Consider the following 24,336-nt stretch of genomic DNA (forward strand, 5'->3'; position numbering starts at 1 on the left):
TGACTGCAGTGAATCGTGATTTTTCACTTTATATAATTCAGAAATTTGTAGGCCTGCTAAGTCTGTCTTGTCGAATATTCTTTCCAAATTCGATTTGCAAATAATTGCTTTTTGATATTGTTGTTGATATTATTGTTGTACCCTATTACATTGTAATCAGTGGAATAGCAGCATTGATTTATTTCATCAAAGATTCACGAGCTCCGGGCACGAGCTAAGCCAAGTTTCATGTCTTGACCGTGGATCGATATTCTATTGTAAGTAGGCCTACGTCCCGGTACGCTTGTTCATTTTCTGCATGGCTGTTTCTGTTATGAACTTGCGCCCCTCTGGAATCAAGCGCATGAAAAACTCTCGGCTAACCTTAAGTCTGCAAACCACCATGTTCTCATTTTCAAGAACGCTGGTTAACAATAAGCAGAGTATTGTCTCATTTCGTAAACAAAAGCCCACACAGAATTGTTCTCTAGCGTTCGCTTTATAATCGTTCACCCAACTGAAACTATAATACCAGCTCATTGCTCCATTGTACATGTAAAGCAGAAACATATGTTGTGTGGATTTAACCAGAGAAGATATGATTGGTTTAATAGCTTTTAATGGGGTTTAAGTCCTGCAAAGGTCGTGGTGAATTCTACTGTAGACATGACTGCATCATGGACGGATAACTGAGGAGTGAAATGTTCAAGTATTACGATAGTCTGAAAATACTTTGCATTGATATAGACCTATTAGTACTATGAAGTGTCATACTATTACCGCCGACAGACAGTGGATTCTCAAACATCCATGCAATAATTTCCCGGGATAGATTTAATATAGGCACTACACAGTTTTTACTCCAATGTGAATTATTGTGCTGTCGTGTATTCAATAATAAACTTGTCCTACCAGGTGTTATATGGAATAATAATATTCATGAATATATACCAGCAAAATACTAACTTATAGCTTCGATATCTATACTGGTAGTGAACTTGAGTAAGGTTTGCTGATATGTATATTGGTTGCTTTTAATATTCATAACATACACTGCAGCGTCAAAAAACACGTTTTTAGGACCAAATAATGGGCGTTAGAAGCAGCGTGAATATTTCATCCTTATAGGTAAGTTGATTAATTAATACGAAAAATTACTAACATATCAAAGTAATTTATAACTAATTACTGATTCAAATAATATAATATTCAGCTTTAAGTATTGTAAACAACTAATATATTTTTCGTTATATTTTTTTTCGAATTCCAAGATATCGTTAATTCTATAACATGTTATGTTGGGCTAAAGTCGTATGAAACACTATTTTGAAGATATACTATTTGAAAATACTAGACCAAAATATACCAGTCTGTACACTTTCTCATTTTATATTGCTATAGTCACCTAGTATTTCAATTTTTACACTATTATTTAAACACTTCTATATTGCTACATGTATACGTTTAGCAACATTTACAGTTGAGGACTGTATTGGTAATTGCGGGTTAGTTTACTGTTAACCGCCCGCGTCCAAAATTGAAAATTGCAAATTATTTAATTATTTAATTTTTATTTTGGATTTTCTCCTTTAAAATAACTTTCAATGACTTTTACTTGATACTTTCTAACCATGCTAACATGAATCATATCAACAATAATGATGAATAAACGAACAGCATAACTGCACCTTATACTATGTGTAAAAGTAAGCATACCCAGCAAACACAAAACGTTTTCGACATCATTCGCAAACGGTTATAAAAGGTTGTCAGAAAACGTTTAAATGTCGGGTTATATAAAGGGTATATTAAGGGTATAAAACGTTTTCATAACATTGAAAAACATTTTTTGATAATCTACTGCCCAGCAAACACAAAATGTTATACAGAAAATGTTTATATGTCGGGTCATGTAAAGGGCATAAAAACGTTTTAAAAACATTCCAAAACATTTTTGAAAACTTGATACCAAACTTTCTAAACAGAATGTTATTTTGGGGTTGAAAAAATATTTTGCGAAAACTGTTTGCCCAAAATATTTGCAATAACGTTTTAAAAACGTTTTCATGACCTTTATATAACCCGACATTTAAATGTTATTAAAAGGTTTTGAACAAAACATTTTAAGAACATTTCTGTGTTTGCTGGGTGCAAATATTTTAACATAATGTTATTTAAGTGTTGCCAAAATAATTGGCAAACAATGTTTGCACAAATAGTTTACAATACCATTTTGAAAACATTTTAAAAATATTGTTATATTGTGTTTTCATACAAAACGTTTTAAAACGTTTTCATGACCTTTATATAACCCGACATTTTAATGTTATTAAAACGTTTTTACCTAAACCAAAAGCCAAAATATAACTTACTTAAAACGTTTTTAAAACGTTTTTGTGTTTGCTGGGTAGTAAGAAAATAATTAATGCCGACTCCCGTCAAAACGGGTTGATAATTGGTTGTGATAACTAATACTAAATAAAGAAAATAATAGATTAAAAGTCACCTCGTCCTATTTTAAAAATCTTGAACAGTAAACTCGGAATCAATTGTGAAGGGCCTTATCTGTTGCAGAAATATCCAACAAACACAAAATAATTAACAAAAAAACAAACACGTTTATGTCGGGTTATGAAGGGTATATAAAGGTTATAAAACGTTTAAAAACATTCAAAAACATTTTTGAAAACTTTACAGCAAAACATCCTACATATTGTTAATTAACTATATACTGAACAAATATTTAGCAAAAACGTTTGCCAGAAATATTTTTACAATAACATTTTGACAACATTTTTTAAAATGTTGTTGTACAGTACTTTTTCATATAAAACGGTTATGACCTTTATAGCCTATAACCCGCCATTAGGGCAAAAATTTATATCTTCAATGCGAAAGGTCAACATTTTCAATTGATCGTCGGCTTTTCATCCCAGCTACATACACTTTAAGTACATATCATTAGATTTAGAAAGTTTACTTCGAGGACTGTTAAATATCAAAATTTAAAATATATAAAATTTTAATAATTTGTCATAAAATTTGTATTATATCTCGAATTTCAAAAATCTAAATTATTTGATATTAGAATTCTTCGTATTCAAAATGCAATTCAAAATGTATGATGTGCTCACATGTCCCACAAAAATATTGCCGAAACGTTCATACAAAAGCCCTTAAGATTAAGATATTTGGTTGATTTGACAACCTCTTTATTCTTCAAACACTCATCATATATAATGCCATATTTAATACAGGACATGTGGCTTTTAAGCTTAATATTGAAAAATCATACAGGCCTATAAAAATTCCATATAGCTGATGTCACATGAATAATGGATAGACATCAGCGGTCATAATAATTTAATTTCATATGTAGAATGTGTGTAGCAATACGGTACCATTATGTAAATTTAAACAAAGCTCTTTATTCATTCATTAAGATAATAATGCTTGTGTCATTGATAGGAATTGATTATAAAATACTGTATAGGCCTAAATATCGTATGAATAATAATTAATATTGATAAATTTCAGATAGCTGTCTTATTCAGCGGTTAGCTCGGGGCAGGAGAGAGATCGCTACTACCTAGGGACCCGCCTATATATAGTACATGATGGATTATATAGGGCCTATCATGTGCCTGTCAGTGTAGACCCACATTTTCTTTAAATCCGAGCCAATGATCCATGTTTTACGTTTAGCTATACCAATGAATCCGCTTTCTCTTTACATGACCAACATTTTCCAGGAAAATCTGAAGTGATATTATTTTCAAAAATCAGTTCAAAACTGTCAAATTCTCTTATTTTCAAAAAATCGTAATGTAAATTTAGGAAAATTGGAAACAAAACGTGAAATTTATCGCACAGTGGTTAATTTGTTTAATTTGCTTCTACCAAATTTCTACTCAATAAGCATGCATGCATGCATCTGGATGATCTGCTATAGGCAGTGTCCCTTCTTCTTACATATTTCCACCAAATGCCCCCCTTTTCTCACGACATTTACCAAAATGCTGAGAGCCCCCACCATATACTTTATCTACTTGTAATATATGCCTATTAATATTACTTTGCGTGCCATGATTTAAATAAAACTCGACATCAGGAAAGTTATATGTTATCGTACACTTCACAAATACCCTGGAAAATGGGGAAACGTGTGCAGGAAATATGTCGCACAGAAAACACTCAAATGTTTAAAAATCGGAATTGACAATAAATAGGTGAGGGGAAGGGGCGGTCCCCTAGTCTGAATCAGAACGATCAGAGCGTAAAGAGTAATTTTCTAATGAATTTTAAAAGTGCTGTGTGAAGCGTGCATATATTTTAAAAGAATGCACTTAAAGAAGGCAAACTATTATCAATATTAAATTAATAATAATTATGTTTATACGGGATACGGAAAACAGTTGTAGTGTTTTTTTTTGGTTGCTTCGACCAACAATACCTTGTCTACCCTTAAGTTGTTTAAACCCTGCTAACCATATACATGTTCACAAGTAACACATCTTTAAGCCTTGACGCAAATTATGTTTAGAAAGATTTATTTTATAATAAACATGTAAAAGGTCGGTGTTATTATTAAAATGAAGAGTGACAATGACACAAAACGCTAGTTTGATTGGATCAAACTAAATCCAAACTGAGTACGGTCCAAAACCTCAGGAAATTAACTCAAATTCACTGCGGAAGGATATATAGTGGGGATATCACTCGACACAAAGAGAACTTAAAAGAAATCGCTATGGGAACGGAACTTATAAGCTTATATTGACTGTTGATAACTAAATTAAGTTTGATGTTCAAGTTTGTGTATAAGGGCAGTTCAAGCTATCGTGTATCTAAAAATAATGTATTCTCGACAAAATTTCTTTCTTTCTGTCTCTTTTTTTTTTGTCATTCGTTTTCTTTTTCTTTTGTTCTATTTTCTTTCGTTCTTTCTTTCTAAAAATGTTAATCATAGCAGCCAGCAAACCCCCACACTGTGGCAAGAGGTGGATGAAAGATTCTCGCAGGGTAGCTCCCCTTTCCCCTTGTAAGCAACATATCAGGCCTAAAAAAGAGGTTTGTTTGCCCTTTCCAGACCGACCCAAAAATTCCAAAATCCCTTTTTCTTTAGGTAGAATGATTTAAAAAAAACCGTATGTGTGAAATAATTCTTACCTGAAATCGTCAGATAAGTAACAATCTAGGCCTACCATAATATAAACGTTAAGTTAAAATGTGACCAGATCTGGTCCAATCAGGCTAAAGTCGGCAATAATGAAACTGAGATATAGGTAAAAAGAGAGGAGAAAAAACATTAAAAAAACATAAGAAAATGGACATATAAAAGGTTCATAACTTTATAACAAAGTATTCAAGAGACCTGGGGATTCAACCTCAGTAAGTGTAGAGCAAGTTAGTAATGGTTGGTACTCAATTTGTCGACTTCGGCCTGAGTGGACCAGAAAGATTAGAAAGCAGTGTCAGCAGTCATCGGCCTCATCCAAGACTGGATCAACCCATTCTCAGAGAAGCAGGATCCACAAGCATCTCTACAACAAAAAAAGCCTCCAGAGAATTGCCTCTGATCTGTTGAGGGCGTATAAAATTGGAGAGTAAAGCCATTCTTCCTTCAAGGATGAGAGATTAGCGAAAGATCCACCAGCAAAGAAATTCCATCAGCTGAAGACTTTCAGCAATATGATTAAGAAGAAAGTTTTCAATCACGTGGGAAGGAGATCAGCTTGAAACAGATAGGTCTCAGTTCGGGCCGCATCATAGTGATAGCACAACGGCGCAGTTTGCAAATGGAAGAAATTCTCTCTCTATGGGGCCATTGTCCCTGTCAATACCAGATAGACTACTCAGGAAGACAAACAAAGCTGCCTTACTCACAAATTTTGCAGAAGAATGAAACAGTGCTTGACCAATTTCCAGAACACTCTGCTTCTCTGGTCGATGGAATGAACATAGTTCAAAGAGTATAGGGTGAGTGTTGGAGATAATTATCCAGTACAACTATGTCACTGATTGAAGGAAGTCAGAGTAGATTCTGTGTCTGATACATTACATATCGAAAGAACTCTGTCAAGAACCCGGGGGGGTACTCAAGTTTGGTTTTGGTAGGGACGTGCCGCTGAGATTTTGGAAGTAGACCCATAAATATACCAATTTTTCAAGAAATTTGGACCCATTGATATACCAAAAGTCACAATTTTTGGCCGAATTTACCCAAAATTGTCTTAGTTTTTACAAATTTTCCCAAAATTTTGGGAAAATTTTGAAAATTTTGGCTAGATTAAGGACAAATTGGGCAGTTTTCCGAAAAAATTGAGAAAATTTTGAAAAAGGACCCATTCATATACCAAAATAGGCTTTGAAAAAGGGGTCATTGATATACCAGAAGGCTGAAAATGCTACCCATGTTTGCGGCACGTCCCCGTATGGTCATTTAGTACTGAGTACCCCCCGGTCAAGAACAGTGAAAGATTTGCATGAGGTGGAGAGGAGGGTACAAGTTGTAGAGTATCTCAATAGTTACTCTAAGATGATACTCAATCCAATGCAGTTAGTGCATTTGAAGTTTGAAGTTTCTCTGCTCTTGCTGGGCTGGGGTAAATCAATATCACCGATGTAAAAATAATTGCCTGCGCGAGCATTTGGGTACAATAAGGCTTCATTTCCATGTCCATGGTAGTATTCATATTAGTTTACTGAATAGAAGCGCCATGTTACAGTTGTACATGGCAATTGACCATTTCGAGCTATGAGATATATCATGTATATTGGTAATTCCCGAAAATATATGCGAACACAAAATACGTCATCCTAAAAAGACCGCTCTTTGCGAAACAAGGGATCAATCCAAACTCGACCGCCGGTTGAGGCAAAAAACAACTGACTTTCTAGGAAGCGCATATTGACACGTCATCTGCGACAAAGAAAGTTTCACATTGCTCTAACCCTAACGGCCTATGGCTTTTTGGCGACGGGAAGGGAAAGAAGGAAAACAAAGAAAGAAGTTTGCTCTGGGTGGGAATCGAACCCGAGACCCGGCGACACTTTGCCACGGGTCTTGGGCTTCGCTGGCCAGCGAAACCGTGCCTATATCACTTAGGGCGATTGCGTCAGCACACCACGTGGGATGATATATCAAGTAGTATTTTGTAGTACCTGGTGCTGTTAGGGCAGGTAAGGTTAAACAATGTTTATCCTAACTTTTAATCCGTTTTGTGACCCGAAAGTGCAAAACTATAACTGCCAGGCACGCAGTTTATCACTGCCGGCATTCGCCTGAGAAAAAACGATCGTAAACAGATGTTTTAAATCATTATCTCTAGTGTTTTCAAGATTAATTACACAGTGTGACATGAATATTACTATATGATCCGTGTATTCAGTACAACATGATCGCAAACACCGCATGGTGATGATCAGTTGCACACGATCTACGAGTTTAATGTCATACCCTGGAAAAGTGCAATGAATAACATTCAAAGTACTTTAACAAAACATATGTCATGATTTCTGCATACTTCGGAGAAGTACTTTGTGTTTAATTCAACAATTATTTGCTTCATATTTGTGCGCTAATTTCTATATCATACCTTAACGAGACTCCAACACAAAACGTTTTCGACATCATTCGCAAAAGGTTATAAAAAGTTGTCAGAAAACGTTTAAATGTCGGGTTATATAAAGGGTACATTAATGGTATAAAACGTTTTCAAAACATTAAATAACATTTGTTGGTAATTTACTGCACAGCAAACACAAATGTTTTACAGAAAACATTTAAATGTCGGGTTATATATAGACTATGCCATAGTCGAATTTTATTAAAAATATGTTATAATTAGTCATGATGAACCCATTTCGTTGAACTCAAAATTATACTGATGTTTATTAAAATTAAAGTATTCAATAGTAAAATGGTCATAAAGAGTTAAAAATATCAGACGATTAGTGACAATAAAAGTAATTGAATGCAACATTATCTTGCATAATTATAACGGCTCACTCAATACTGAACAATTCTGATTTTGGAATTTACCAGTTTATTGATAGCGAACCCCGAAATTTCAAGGGGAGTAGGGTGACTGATCAGATGTGAAAATCTATCAATTGTGCACACATTAATTAAATCAGAGTTTTAAGCTTAAATACAATATCCAGAGTATGCACAATGGGCAAGTGGGCTACAGGGTAGTCTAGGTTATATAAAGGGTATAAAAACGTTTTAATAACATTCCAAAACATTTTTAAAAACTTGGTACAAATCATTCTAAACATAATGTTATTTTGGGGTTGAAAAAATATTTTGCAAAAAATGTTTGCCCAAAATATTTACAATAACGTTTTTAAAATGTTTTCACGACCTTTATATAACCCGACATTTAAATGTTATTAAAACGTTTTGTAAAAACATTTTAAGAACATTTCTGTGTTTGCTGGGTGCAATTATTTTAACATAATGTTATTTAAGTGTTGACAAAATATTTGGCCAAAAATGTTTGCAAAAATAGTTTACAATGACATTTCGAAAACATTTTAAAAATATTGCTGTAGTGTGTTTTCATACAAAACGATTTCATGACCTTTATATAACCCGACATTTTAATGTTATTAAAACGTTTTTACCTAAACCAAAACCCAAAATATAACTTATTTAAAACGTTTTAAAAACGTTTTTGTGTTTGCTGGGTCGTTTGTCTTTTAATATATTGATCATTCCATATGTATTGTTTTTCATTTATGTTAAGAACATGTGTTGACATTTGGAACTAAAATCATATTAACCTCTAATTGTACTTTTTCAATTATTTTCCTCAAAATACGCAAGACAAAATTCTCTATCTATCGACTACTTTATCTTGTAGTTTAAATTTAGTGTGTTTAAGAAATGGATTTTGTGTTCAGATACTGATTCGAGGGCGCTTTATTATATAAAATGAACTTATTTGAAAGAGCTTTATTTAAAATGAGAGATAGCGGGTCTCAATTAAAATTCGAGATAGCTGGCCTAAAATCTATAATAAATTACTGAAATTGGGGAATTGGTAAGGCTAAAAACTTTTATGGTTTACATTATTTCGGAAAACGGACTTTTGCAATGCATAGAACAAAGTCGTGCGCACCCCAATAAAACATCGAATTTGGTTTTTCTTTACGTTAAGGGGGTACTACACCCATTCATTTTTTTTTTTTGCATTTTTTGCATTTTGTGAAGAAATTACAAAAAAAAATTGGACAAAGTGGTATGCAAAATGAAGGGGCAAATCTTCTCGTTTTATTGGTGGCATCGATATCAATGTAGCTTACATGCTTTTAAAGGTAGAAGCCAAAAGGTGGTACATCACTGATGATTTAAATTCTCTTCATTTTGGAAAGCTTACTATCAACGGATTTCGTTAAAATTTTGGATATGTGTTGCTAACACATTAGAGAAATAAAGTTGATATGTAAAATGGGAATAAGTGGTTCCTGATTTCTTTTATGACTTCATGAACTTGGTGCTCCACAACTATCAAAAAAGGAACTGGTTAAAATGCTTCTATTTTCAATGTTGAGCTATATTTTGTATTTTTAACTTGCGACATTATTTCACTGAAACTTAATTAAGCCATAGGTATTAGGTTACCACAACCATACTTCAGCAATGTTGAAAAAAATTGTATTTCTTGTCACCTATACCACCATATTGGGTAGTTTTCCGTAAGCTTAACTTTTGTGATTTTGGTAACTATTTTATATTTATTTGTGAAATCCATCTCAACTAGGCATTCTAAATTGTACTCACCATTTACATCCCAATGTATATTAGCATATCCACCTTGCACTTCTCGATATATATCCAGTTAAAGACAGAATATCAAAATTATGCCTCATTATGATATCACAGACTCTCACATGTGTATTCAAAATTGATGCTTAAATTTGACCTGAACCAATTGACCTATAACCTGACATACGGTGACCTAATAGCCTTTTCTTCTCCTAACAACACATTATAGTATTAAATTGACTAATGACTATGCATCCATTGTATAAGTGTTTATTTAATTTATTCAGTGTTATATTTTGCACGCACCACTAGATTTTCTATAGAGAGTATAACAAAGGATTTTTAAAATGTATTCTATTCATGTACACTACTTGAACATGTTGAATAGAATAAATTATGGTTTATGAAACACACATCTGAGTTACTAGGATACAGGAAACAAACATATATAGGGCTAAAATGACTTACTAACATGGTTTAAAAGCACTTTGTATGTAGATATATTTTATAAGTTCAGGACATGAGGTAATGAACATATTTATGTACTTCATAAATTTGCAAGAAAAAAAGAAGAAGGGGTACTGATGAAAATCAGGGTATTATCCCCCCTTAAGGGGGTCAAATTAAGTTAATTAGTTCCAAAAGCACTGAAAGGGCCTTTCGGACTAAATAACAATGCAATATTTTTCACTCGCAACTAGTTTTTTTTGTCTCATACTCCGGTCCCGGCATCAACTATTACATCGCACAGTAGAAACTCATTGACATGTATTGTTTATTCAACTAATTTGTCAACATTAGCATGTATTCAGTGTAACTGTTTTTTATGGAGAACCTATTGTCAACAGTAGAGTGTTTGTTTATCGAATTAGTTCAAGTGTTTGATGCTTTTGTGTTGAAGCCAGGTTTCAGCCTTCTTTACAACATAACTCAAGAACCACAGGACCTGCAAAAGTATATCTGTGATATTTGAATTCTTCTACACACTCGCTAAGAATTGATCAATGCAATTTTTGGCAAAGCAAGATGCTGTGAACTACCCGGCAAAACAGTTAAATTAAAACAGTATTATATCATGGCTATGAAAAAGGCCTATGACCGAAAGCTCGCCCAATTTTATATACTTCACGGTAGTTTCCTACTTTTTACTTTCGTATTCATCATCACACTGCCGACGCAGCTTTTTACTGAAATTAAAACAGTTGCTAACCTTAAACTTCAAGCCACCACTTAACCAAAAAAATGTCAACTTTTCAGGGTGAAATTTAGTTCGAAAACAAGTAAGTCGAAATCCCACACCAACCACCAGCAAAAGCAAGTCGAGGCTAGACACAGCAATTAACTTTTATAAATTAATGTTGCTGTCTAACCTAATCTAGAGACAAATTTCTGTCCCAAATTACAGGTTAAGACCTACATTTAGGCCTACAAACTGAATTTACTACTGTACAAAAATGTTTACTTCAAATACTTACTGGACCTTTCACACATGAAAATACCATAATATACATGTACAATAATCTTTAATGCGACCAGATTTCCTTAAAAGTAGAAAATGAAGGTCAAAAATTACCCCCTCCCCCTTTTTTTGTATGTCGTTTTTGGCCGGACCAACTCATTTTTCAACCGATTTTTTAAATTTTTAAGGTAAAATACTCAGGAGGGTGAACTGCTTCCAATAAGCCCCTCCCCATAGCTATCTGATTCCAATAAGCCCCTCCCCTAAGCTATCTGAAACATCAATGTTTTATAGCCTATCACTGTTATACATGTATAATGACAACTTGAAAACAATGCTTAATAAACTAAAGGCTCCAAGTAAGTAACTATGCATTTTTTCACGGCACAGGTATCATTATTAAGCCTCATATCACTTATTTATTGTCGAATAAGTGCAGAGTAGGTTAGATATGAATATTAAATACCAAAGTAGCTCGAAGTATAGGCATATACACCTGATCCGTGAACTTGTCTTTTTAAAGACAAATTCTTGGTTATTTTTCATAGGCATAAAAAGCTGGTGGTCACGCCACAATGATTAATTCAAGGATCGGTTTAGTAAGCTCATGCATGCATATTATTTTTCAGATTTTCTTTTATTATTATTAAAGACCTATAGATTTTCACTCAAGCGTCACGGGGATCACTATGCATACAGGGTCAAATGACGGTCGTATACCATGCATATAAATGTGTATCTCTGCGTGCAAAAAAACATTACAGGCCTAATCAGTCATGATTTTTTAACGATCATCTTATATTTTTGTGCATCTTTATCAGCTTTTTTTATCCATAGATGTTTGCTGAAAACATGCTATAGTGTTGATGTTTGCTGAAAACATGCTATAGTGTTGTGAAAACAATCGGAACATAGTGGTCTGCAAAATACAGGTGAGTGACCGGTACATTTGCATTCAGTTTTCTCATATCATGCATGTAGAGGCCTACCAATGTGTTTCCAAAGTTTACTTCCGGAAGTAAACACTTTTTAACATGTTCTTATACGCACCGTCTAAACGAAACATATGTTAGGCCTAAAATTTCACTAGGGTTATGAGAAAAATATGAACTTTCACCTGAGACCAAAATTTTTTTTTTTTTTGGCTGCTTCGACCAACAATACCTCGTCTACCCTTAAAGGTGTATTGTTGGTCGAAGCAGCCAAATAAAAATCGATTTTCATTATCCTAATCAATATTTATTATTGAAAAATAACACTTTGATGTTTTGCAAAAGTTTATTCTACAAATTATATTCTTTAAAAACTTGCTTGATTTATTGCTGTTAATGAGAGACGTACGTTTTACAAAAGTGTTGTTGTTTCAGCCAGGTTTCAGCCTTCTTTACAACATAACTCAAGAACCACAGGACCTACAAAAGTACATCTGTGATATTTGAATTCTTCTACTTACTGTCTAACCTAATCTGGAGACAAATTTCTGTCCCAAATTACAGGTTAAGACCTACATTTAGGCCTACAAACTGAATTTATTACTGTACAAAAGTGTTTATTACAAATATTCATAGACCTACACCATGTACAGTGAATCCATGTGTTAGGCTTACACATTTTAAACACATTATTTCTAAACTGATTCATCCGGGAAAGTATAGGGAATTTGCATACAATGATACAAACTTGACATGTTAGATTGAATAAACAGAAAAATCAAAACGTATTTTAAAGGAGTATTTCGTGATCCTAGCACCCTCTATTTATGTAATTTTTCATTAGGTATCCACGAAAAAACCTATTCCCAAAATTTCAGTTGATTCCGATTTTGCGTTCGCGAGTTATGCATGATTATGTGTATTACACTGCTCCATAGACAATGCGTTGTAATTTCGTTCTGGTGCACCAGAACGAAATTCAAATTTCACGATATCTTTGCTAAACGAATTAATCTGCAAGAAATATTTTGTACATAAACATTATGTAGCCAGATGTTTCCAGTGATATAAAAATCTCAACTTTTTTTGAGAAAAGTGGGGGGATGAGGCTGTGGATCACGAAATGCCCTTTTAATAGACTCTAAACAGGGTGTTTAATTCTTGAAATAAAGACATGTTGACATACAAAATTCGCGTTATCAGTGTGTTTATGTTCACGATATTCGCACTTGGTATTCGCAATTTAGAGTGTATGTAGGATATAGGCCTAATTGTCATCGAGTTTACAGTTGTTTATGCATACATGCACAAAGAAACACTTAATAACTTCACAATAATTCAGTGGAAATGGCTATTACTATTAGGTCGCCCGAAACGTGTTTATTTTAATGTACATGTATGAAATTTCTCACATGGTGGTATTTTTTTAAAAACGAAAATGAACATAAAATCTAGCTCATGCACTTGATGTGAAACTATAAATGTGTTTGTGAAATAATATTAAAGGTAGATTATTTTAATAAGTAGATAGGATTAACACATTTTAATCTCAAAACAAGAGAATTTGGGGAATTAATTATTTCTTTTGACCCCTGAATAGAATAACAATTTTTAGAAATGTTTATTTTTTGGATATACCATATATGGAGTGTGAAAAATGTAGAGGACTGTGCAGTAATTATGTGTATCCCAGGGGTGGTGATTCTCAAAATTGTCCGAGTCTGCCAAGATCGCTTGCCCCCTTTGGCCTTGCCAAAAATCCCTCGCCCAGTCTTCGACGTCTGAAATAATCTTTTCCCTCGGTCCCCTTATACTTACACATGTCATATTTTGGAGAACCAAAATTTTAACCTTTAAATAATTGTTTATCATGTGATGTGAGCGCCGAGGGAGCAGGACATTTTGCACACTTGAACGTTTTCCTAACATTTTCTCCTCCTTCTTTGGGCGTAATATCGAAACGGTACCCAAACTATCGATCTGTGCCAAAAATCAACCACCCTTCCCATATTGCCAAAAATGCTTGCCCTCTCCCTGGCTTGCCATTCTTTGCGCCCCATAATTATTGCTGATATTCAGTAAAAACATTTTTATGACATTTATTTTATTATGTAAAATAATATGAGATAACCTATGACCATGTAAGAATTCGTATAAAAACCTCTTTTATACGACTGATATTTAAAGCAATAATGTGTGATTTGCATAAAGAATAGATTCCTATTTAAATGTTTGTTTTCACTGATCACATTATCCCCTTTTAATTTCGAGCCAAACAAATGAGGTATAACGAAGAAAATTGCGATTTTAGCAATGTTAGCAAGCAGTCGATCGATGAACTCTGAATAAAACCGGTCGACCCGGTTTTAATATAAAAATTAAATTTTACTGTTATTAAAGCACTTCAGGCTTAGTCTTTTACGTGGTATTTTAGTACTCCACTGGGCATTATAATTATGCAAAAAGTAGAAATCCGAGTAAAATTTAGGGCGTCGCTGTGAAGCAAATCACACATTATGGCTTTAATTGTGATATATTTTCAGTTATTTCGTGAAATAAATACGCGAATTATATCTACCCGTACCCCCACCCCCGCCGGGGTTAGGATTGTTCCCAAAAATATGGGGTCATTTAGTGTGCAACCTTTACAAAAGTGTTGTTTTTTATTTGGTGTGGACTGCTAAATATTGGGCCCATTGGATGATATATAGTGAAAAGGGATTCATTAATTAGTATCGTAAGGCATGGGGGTACGGTGTAAACTTTTTTTTTTTTTAAAGGGGACCATTGGGTGGCAGATTTACAGTAAAAAGTGAGGTCTATTTGAAGCTATTTGACAGGCACACGACGCATTGCAATGCGAGTGCCCCCGGGCTTCCCCTTTCAGCGCCACTGACCCCTGGCCCCTCGGTAAAAATTACTTTGGGAAGATGATATTCTCGTAAGCTTTTCAGCCATGGACATGGTCTCAGCGTTTTTGTCCTAGACTTTCGTGTAATTTTTGAAATCAGACATGGGTCTTTAAATATAAATATGTTAACCTTTTAATTCAATTTCTTGGTTCAACTATTAATGTTGATGTTTCCGGCCGTGTTCACATGCAGGTATCCTGTTTTGTTTCAGTAAAGTAAATTAGATTGATCGAAATTTCCACAACTCGTGTAGAGATTTCTTTCCTGTATATAAATCATAAAGCTGAATACATCGCTGAGCGACAGCGATTGGTTTTTAGCCAATGAGGTAGGGCACTTTTTGTTGCGTTGGGAAATGCGCGCTACCTTATTGGTCAAATATACCAATCGCTCGTCACTCTACGATGGAGTATAAATCAGCTTAATGCGGGCTTCAAACATGATTTCATACAGCGTGTCCCAACAAAAATGTCCGTTTTGCGTGTAGGCAAAATTTAAAAATTCAAAACATCATCCGTGATTTATTCACAGAATTCAAAAGCACATTTACTCTGTTACCTTACTGTATATTTACATCAGATTCGGATCACTGGTTTTGAAAACAATGATTATGCAACATATCGACAGGTTTGGCTACAAAACTATTCTCTAGCTTATAAACGCATCTATGCACAGTAACCACCTCGATACACCTGAGTACACAAATTTGCCCAAGCAAAGTTAGCCTAGAAATGCCTTGTCTCAGGCGGTATAGGACACGCGACACGTGACGTCTGGCGAATATACAAGGCTGACAGCCCCATTCAAAATAGACGGTTAGCAGTTATAAAATGATAAACAACATATACTTACAGTGGGGTACTTTGTCGTACCCCAACGGTTTTAGAGTAAGATAATTTTGCTTTGACATCACATAACAAATTTAGAATTGTTTGTGAAGATTTCATGATTATGTGTTAATCCAATGGCGACGTCCAAAATGGCGATATCGAATCCGCCACTACCCGCCTTGTCTGTGTTTACACTACACGGTTGAGTGCGTAGCATCATAAGAGCTGCGTGAGCTTCTAGCTGGTGACTAGTGGAAAATACGGCATCTGTGATTTTTGTTTGTTTTTATATCGAAAGAAAGCTTACGTCAACAGATGACGCAATTCAATGTTTATAGCAAGGCGATGTGGTAAATCTGTTGAAAACGGCCTATTCACGCACACTTTTTGACCAAGATGTAGGTTTTAAAAGTCAAAACCGCAGTTGATCCTTACAATATCTCGCAAATTTTATGTCATTAAACGAAAGAGCACACTTATATTTTCCATAAACTAGATTCATTGCAATGAGCAACGACCAATTCTCTTTAAATTGGAAATCGTGTGCAAAAAGTTACTATTTTCGCCTATTTTGTCATACGGTTATATTAGTCAATGAGCAATGCTTCACTTCTATCGATATTATTTTGTTTTTCTGGTGCAGGCCGTGCAGTAATAACAGACAACATGGACAATATGGATCCATTTTTCAACACGGCTTCAGATTTCTACGTTTTATTCAACAAATGGCACGTCAAATATGCAGGAGGTATTTATATAATACATGTATTTATAAGTTTGATCAGCTCGTAAATCGGCGGGCCTTGTGACATCGCGGATTAATATCAATATATTTTATTTCGAGAATTGTCTTGTAACATCTTTCCTATAATTTTGTCTACTTTCTTTAACACGCAAAATGTAGACAGACAGGTCAACATTTCAGTTTTAATGTGGGTCTACTTTTTGACGTGGTGGTAAAAGCCTAACAATTCCCGCAGATTATATATGCCTAGTTCTGAGATAAATCAGCGATCTTATAGGGCCCGCCGATTACGAGCTGATCAAAGATTAGCACCCCCAATTGGTATGTTAAGTTTTTAGCGGGTTCGCCGTCGGACAACTTGGTTTAGAACTGTCAAGCTTTCGTCAGGAGTACCTCTGACTTCTTCAGGACAAAGTACCTAGGAATGAGACATGTAGGTCGCCCCTTCACTGAAGACTGTCTCATGTCAACAGAGAACAAGTAGATCTCGCCTATCTGCGAAAAGGTTTGGTGGCTCTGAAAAGAGCCGCTCGCCCCCTTTTGTGCACGCCACTGATGATCTAACAGACTGATTCTGCTTCGTACTCTCATTATCATACAGGTATTATAGGATCATGTTGTGCAGTGTTTATCTTAGCCGTATTCTTTGAAGCAGTCAAAGTTGCTCGTCACCATCTGTTGAAAGCATCCGTCAACAAAGTCCGACATCGAATCGTAGAAACCCAGACCGATGAAAGGTCGCTCATACTGGAGCAGCAATCAGAGGGCGAGTAAGTAACAACGTGGATATTATTTATCCCTCCCCATACACAGGTGACCACGGTACCACGTAACTGATCGCCTGTCTAATAGGTATGCATGGTAGGAAAACTTCGTATCGTCCGGGACATGAACCATTCTGGCATGTTTGACTAACAGCAAAACTATGATTGGCCGACAGCATTAAAAACGCCCAAGATTATAAGCCTAACCATCTTGGACGCCATGCAATCTTGGAAGTCATGCAATCTTGGGGTCCAAGAATTTTGCGGTAGACTTAAATCGATGAATCACATGGCCAGATATCACAAACAGCCAATCATCTTAAGCGTATTCAATTATTAAACAATGACATTTTAGATGCCTAAGATTTTAGACGCCTAAGATTTCTTGGACGCTTAAGATTTCTTGGACGTCCAAGATTGACTTAAGATTTCTTGGACGTCCAAGATTGACTATATGAGTTGACTTAACGTCATTGCCAGGCAGTTTGTCGGCAACTCCCATTGTTCCTTGCCCGGCAGTATGATATGAGCGCGCATCATATTTTGTTCAGGACATGTACTTTTAAAACTCCCGCTACATCACAATATTAAGGCTATTGAACACTGTAGTGGTTGAACAAATTTGAATCTTTCCCAGAGCAGTCATCGCACACTGAAAAAACCAGTGCCTCTGGCCGGATTCGAACATGCGACCTAAATCTCCCGCTCCTCTCCAGTGTGCCTCTGTGGCTCAGTTGGTTAGAGCGTCGTGTTAGTATTTTTGGCTGCTCTGGGTAAAGATTAAAATTTGTTCATTCTAGTCGTGTTCACACGTTCGGACATAATCACTTATTACCGGTCACACAATTGGACATAAGTCACCGGTAATAAGTCACTTATTATCTGTAATAAGTGACTTATATCATAGACCATAAATGGTCTATGCTTATATCCGACCGTGTGAACACGACCCAGAGAACTATAAAGTATATTAATTCTCACTGTAGTCGTTTGTATGCCTTTTCACTCAAGCATATCGATATGCCAGTCCTTTGTCTTTGTTGATAAACATTGAGGTCAACTCATCTATACAACTATATGAGGTTGCAAGTGGAACTTATCCAATATCAGCGATGTCATGTCATGAATATGCTTAGTTGTTGATATTCATTTTTTCTGCAAGCCTTTAAGGGATCTGGAATGAGCGTTTTGAGCGTTTCGACAGTATTTTTTGTGGGACATGAGAGCACATCAGACATATCGAATTGCATTCTGAATACGAAGAGTGTCTTTCTGATATCAAATAATTTTCATTTTATGAAATTCACGATATAATACAAATTTTATGACAAATTATTAAAATTTGATATTTTTCACATTTTTGAGATATAACAGTCCTCGGAGTAAATTTTATAAATTTAATGATACATTTTTAAAGTGTATGTAGCTGGGAGGAAAAGCCGATGATCAATTGAAAATTTTGACCTTTCATATTGAAGATATGGATTTTTTTCCCCAAAAAGACCTAATCTTCAATACGAAAGGTCAAAATTTTCAATTGATCGTCGGCTTTTCATCCCACCTACATACACTTCAAATATTAATCATCAGATTTATAAAGTTTACTTCGAGTACTGTTAAATATCAAAAATATCAATTTTTAATGATTTGCCATAAAATGTGTATTACATTGCGAATTTCAAAAATTCTAAATTATTTGATATCAGAAGGACATTCTTCGTATTCAGAATGCAATTCGATATGTCTGATGTGCTCTAATGTCCCACAAATACTGTCCAAACGTTCATACCCCACCCCTTAATATAGTCGTGAAAATACATTAGGCCAAAAAAAATATTGTTGTGTTGCCCTCAAGTGGAAAAATGGGAAATTAGGGTAGGACGGTCGGATTATTATTATTATTATTATTATTATTATTATTTTTTTTTTTAAACCTTCAGTTTTTAAAAATCCCCTCAAATATTAAATAATGCTTGTTCAATTAGGGGACATTTGTAAATTTTGACTTCTGGATACCTGTTAGACAACAATTAAAGACTAGTCTTACGATAAAATATTAATTTTAAGTGAAAAACATTGAGTTTTTTGAACAAATCTGTAAAAATCATCATTCAAAAAAATAAAAAATAAATAAATTGCGACCCTGATTTTTCAGGATTTAGGGTAGGACGGTTGAGGGCAACACAACAATATTTTTTTTTTTTTTAGGCTGATAATTGTTTATGAAACACATTGCTGCAGCTGGTGATCATAAAACCAATTGCATAGTGCATCCACTTTTGGATGAAATTGAGTTATTGACATGACATAAGAGTGTGGTTAAAAATACACATTTTGATGGTTGTTTGACCTTCATACCACTTTCCCTTCCGGAGATATCGTATATTTCCCGTTTGGGAAATGTTAGGGAATTTTCGGAAATGAATATGAAATTTTAGGAAAATAATTTTTGATGTATAATGGTAGCCTTGAATGTTCTTTAACTATTAAAACCAACAGGAACTGTTTTGGGGTCACTATGATCATGATGATTGAAAAAAAATCATTGTAATTAACGAAAGCTGTAGCTTCGGAAATGCTCAAAAATGTCATTTTGCCGGATTTAATAAAATAATTCATCATTAAAAAAATAAATGAAATATTCCAATTTTTCTTTTTGATTTTGAAAGCATTAGCCAAGTTACATAAAGTAGTGCAAACAAATGGGCTCAAATTTGATTGCAACTGAGGTAGTTTCTAGAAAAGGGGTATTTATTTTGTCAGTGCAAAAGCCCTAACATCCACAAAAGGCGCAATATAAAATAAATAATAAAATAAATACGAAGGCTTAAAAATTGTACCAAACATATTATATTCTTTTAGTTTCTATTCATCAACACTTTATCCAAATTGAATCAAATCGAACAAGTAATACTTGCACAATTAAAAAAGGCTGTTTTTCTCAAAAAGTCAAAAAGTGGATGTAAGGGCTTTTGCAACAAAGCTCTTTAATTATTTGTAGATAGGCCTACTTCTTTTTTTTTATAGCGATGTTAGAATACTGTTATCTGTGAACCAAAAATACAAATGCTAATTTATATCTGTCTTTCGTTTCTTTGCAGATTATCCTTCCTCAGTCGTGGACATTTATTACAGACATTTCTTCATTTCATCCAAATAGTCATATCGTATAGTCTAATGCTGATTGTCATGACATACAACGTATACCTGTGCTTATCCGTCTTCCTGGGTGCTACGTTTGGATATTTCATTTTTGCCTGGACAAAAACCATTGATGTGGCTCAAAAAGATGCTGTGTGACAGTGGATTAGAATTGCACTGCATTTTATTCGATATCTTAACAATTGGGAAATGTGCCTTACATATAATAGTTTTCTATGCATTTTTTCGATATCTTAACAATTGGGAAATGTACCTTACATATAATAATTTTCTATCAAATTATTATTGTGTTATTTTTTAAAACGTGTACATTTTTCTTTCAAATTATTATGTGGTGACATGTATGCGATCCATAAAATGAATATGCAAATAGCATCAGTAACCCTACCCTTCCCCTTGTAAATATTATTTCATAGCGCCGCGCCTTAGTACAATTTCTTTTTGGTTTTTGGCACTCTATAAATGTCAGTGATTGATTGATTGATTGATTGATTTCTTCATTTCATCCAAGTAGTCATATCGTATAGTCTAATGCTGATTATCATGACATACAACGTATACCTGTGCTTATCCGTCTTCCTGTGTGCTACATTTGGATATTTCATTTTTGCCTGGACAAAAACCATTGATGTGGCTCAAAAAGATGCTGTATGACAGTGGATTAGAATTCCGCTGCATTTTATTCGATATCTTAACAATTGGGAAATGTGCCTTACATATAATAGTTTTCTATCAAATTATTTTTTAAAACGTGTACATTTTTATTTCAAATTGAGATATGTGGTGATATGTACGCGAATAACGCGATCCATAAAATGAATATGCAAATCAGCATCAGTAACTCTACCCTTCCCCTTGTAAATATTATTATTTCATATCGCCTTAGTGCAATTATTTTTGGTTTTGGCGCTCTATAAATGTCAGTGATTGATTGATTGATTGATTGATTGATTGATTGATTGATTAACGATAATGGTAAACAAATAAAACGGCTCCCCGGAAACGGCTTTCTGGCAGAACGACACTGCAAACAGTGTAACAATTCATTTGAGAGTGCGTCCCCTATTGTTGATATTTATTTTTTTAAATCAGTCACCGGATGATATGTCCGGTTACGCGCAGAAAATTAGAAAAAACACGTTTGCGTTCGAATGGTTAAAGCCATAATGTGTGATTTGCTTCACAGCGACGCCCTCAATTTTACTCGGATTTCTACTTTTTGCATAATTATAATGCCCAATGGTATACTAAAATACCACGTAAAAAGACTAAGCCTGAAGTGCTTTAATAACAATAAAATATAACTTTTTGTATTAAAACCGGGTCGACCCGGTTTTTATTCAGAGTTCAACGATCAAGTACTTGCTAATATGTACCGTGGATATCAGCTTGTATGTACACACGTCGAGCGCGATGCTCCGTGCAGTTACATGCAATATGATCGGCGAGCGTAGTACACGCATTCATGGCATTGCAGGCGTTGGAATGAATCGCAATTTTCTTCGTTATACCTCATTTGTTTGGCTCGAAATTAAAAGGGGATAGGGCCTAATATGATCAGTGAAAACAAACATTTAAATAAGAATCTATTCTTTATGCAAATCACACATTATTGCTACTACAGAGTCATCCTTGGAGACCACATTCTTGTGCAGGCATTTTAATATTCACAAATTGAAAATAAAAGCTGTATTATATATTAATTTATGCAGATGTATGTAGATTTTAACTTGATTATTTTAAGTAGCATAATAAATATGAATTGGAATCATAAAACAAATCAACTGGGCGTACTTTTATTTTGAGAGGTCACAGTATCGCACAGGTGCATCTTCAGGCCGGATAATCTGGCGAGTGGCGACAAAAGGTCGACCTGTGACAAGGTGGTGTTGCTAGAGGTCATTGATCGCGAGTCAAACTTCTTAGTTCTTGATGACAGAACTTGACGAGAAGAATATAACCATGAAGCAATTCCTGGAGAGGGCAATCCCTCATTTGCATGTGACGCTTTCTTATTTAAATTAGCCATTGTGTTATTGCTTAATATTCATATGTTATGGGGAGCACTTTACACCACCAGGTTGGGCAAGTCATGAATAATTTAGCGTTGTGAAGCCAAATAAACTTCTTATTTCCCAGGCTTGAAAAAAAATTACAGGCAGAGGTGGGAATCGATCTCGGTACCTCCCGGTTAAAAAGCACAGTGCAAGACCGCTAAGCCAGCTAAATGTTGTGAGACGTGTAACATTAAATCAGTAATAAAAGACGTAGATTCTTATTTTGGGCTCAAATTGTAGAAAAGGGGAAATATTTGTCTCTGCTCTAAAGAAAATAAAAATTGAGATCTTCAAAACAAAATGTTACGGCCCTATTGAAAAAAAAAAGATTGATATCAAAATAACTTTAAATTCATTTCACGAGGCGGCATTGTCACAGACGAACACTGTATAGGCTAAAACTAGGTCCTCACCACTAGACGACGTCGTAGCACAGTGGTAGAGCATCAGACTGGTGATGCAAAGGTTGTTGGTTCGAGTCCTCCTGTCAGCAATGTTTGTTTTTGTGAATGCAATGCTACGATACCATTTGTTCAAATTTTTCTTATTTATTTATTTCTTTTTTTATTTATTAATTTATTTATTTGTTTATTTATGTAAATAATTATGCTTGTATTTATTTTGTTTAATCACTCACTCACACTCTTTAGAAAAAAGGGCTCTTGGTCGATCAGTTCATTTATTCATTGTTTGATGGTTTGATATGATATGTCTATTGATTGAAATTGAATATCATATAATTTATTCATATTCATTGTTTGTGAATTGATTGATTAATTAACTGATTGATTGATTTGTTGAGCCGGTGCAAGTGAGTGCGTGAAATGTTAGAGGTGAGTTACTTGAACAAGCCTTAATAATTATAATAAATAAATAAATAAATAAATAAATAAATAAATAAATAAATAAATAAATAAATAAATAAATAAATAAATCGCTTTCCCCTCTCAGCCTGCAAAAATATTGTGACCACCCCTGTTGCACATTCAAATTATTGGGATCGCAAATAATGATTAAACACACCAGATTTGTAGATGTAGGCCTACAGTACAAAAAACTTTTTTTTAAAAACTAAACCGATATTTTACTCATTATTGACCATGGTAGGCGAAACCGTCAATAGTGATTAAAGAATTTTTGTTCAAAATAAAATTTCCATATCATAAGCGTTTCCGGACCTTTACTATTATCCTCCCCCTCCCCAGGGGGGGGAATACTCACGTATAAGGTTTTCCACGAAAAATCCATAGACATGGGTCTCCCTTTTAGATTTTCGGTGCTATGTGTGAAAAACATGCCGGAAAACATGTTGCTTTTACTATTTTCAAGCTCAAATCCTTTAGATATGGGTCCTTACTTTCCTGACAATCCTTAGATATGGGTAGGGGGCCTACCTATTTTCGGTAAAATCGTGACCCTTAGAAATGGTTATGGGTTCGGAAGCTCGGGCCGCACATCTCCGTCGAAAAATAATCCAAGTACCCGCCCCACACCGACACCGCCTGGCTAATAATTATTTGGTGCAGAAGGGACACTAAAATGAATACACGGGATCGATACACGTGAATTGCTATGCACGATTTTGATATCAGACGAAAATCTTCTGATACCGGGTTAGAAAATGATGAATATCTCCCGTCATGATTTTTTTCTCAAGAAACCAGATTTGGTCTCATAAACTTGGAAATACGTGTTGAACAGATATGATAGTCGCTAGAATG

General features: G+C 34.6%; 1 protein-coding gene across 2 annotated transcripts; it reads left to right on the forward strand.

Moving 5' to 3' along the window:
• Positions 1-1,088: 1,088 nt before the first annotated feature.
• LOC140136874 (high affinity copper uptake protein 1-like) lies at positions 1,089-22,180 on the forward strand. 2 transcript variants are annotated; one of them, XM_072158478.1, is made up of 5 exons: positions 1,089-1,107; positions 12,035-12,145; positions 16,531-16,635; positions 17,234-17,402; positions 20,498-22,180. In XM_072158478.1, exons 3-5 carry the CDS (start codon positions 16,554-16,556, stop codon positions 20,694-20,696), a joined length of 450 nt encoding a protein of 149 aa, XP_072014579.1. In that variant the 5' UTR covers positions 1,089-1,107; positions 12,035-12,145; positions 16,531-16,553; the 3' UTR covers positions 20,697-22,180. The 2 variants fall into 2 exon arrangements, with proteins under 2 accessions (XP_072014579.1, XP_072014578.1); XM_072158477.1 differs by lacking the exon at positions 1,089-1,107 and having other exon boundaries at positions 11,912-12,145.
• Positions 22,181-24,336: the final 2,156 nt, after the last annotated feature.

The sequence above is a fragment of the Amphiura filiformis genome, chromosome 17 (assembly GCF_039555335.1).
Source record: "Amphiura filiformis chromosome 17, Afil_fr2py, whole genome shotgun sequence".
NCBI classification, from domain to species: Eukaryota; Metazoa; Echinodermata; class Ophiuroidea; order Amphilepidida; family Amphiuridae; genus Amphiura; species Amphiura filiformis.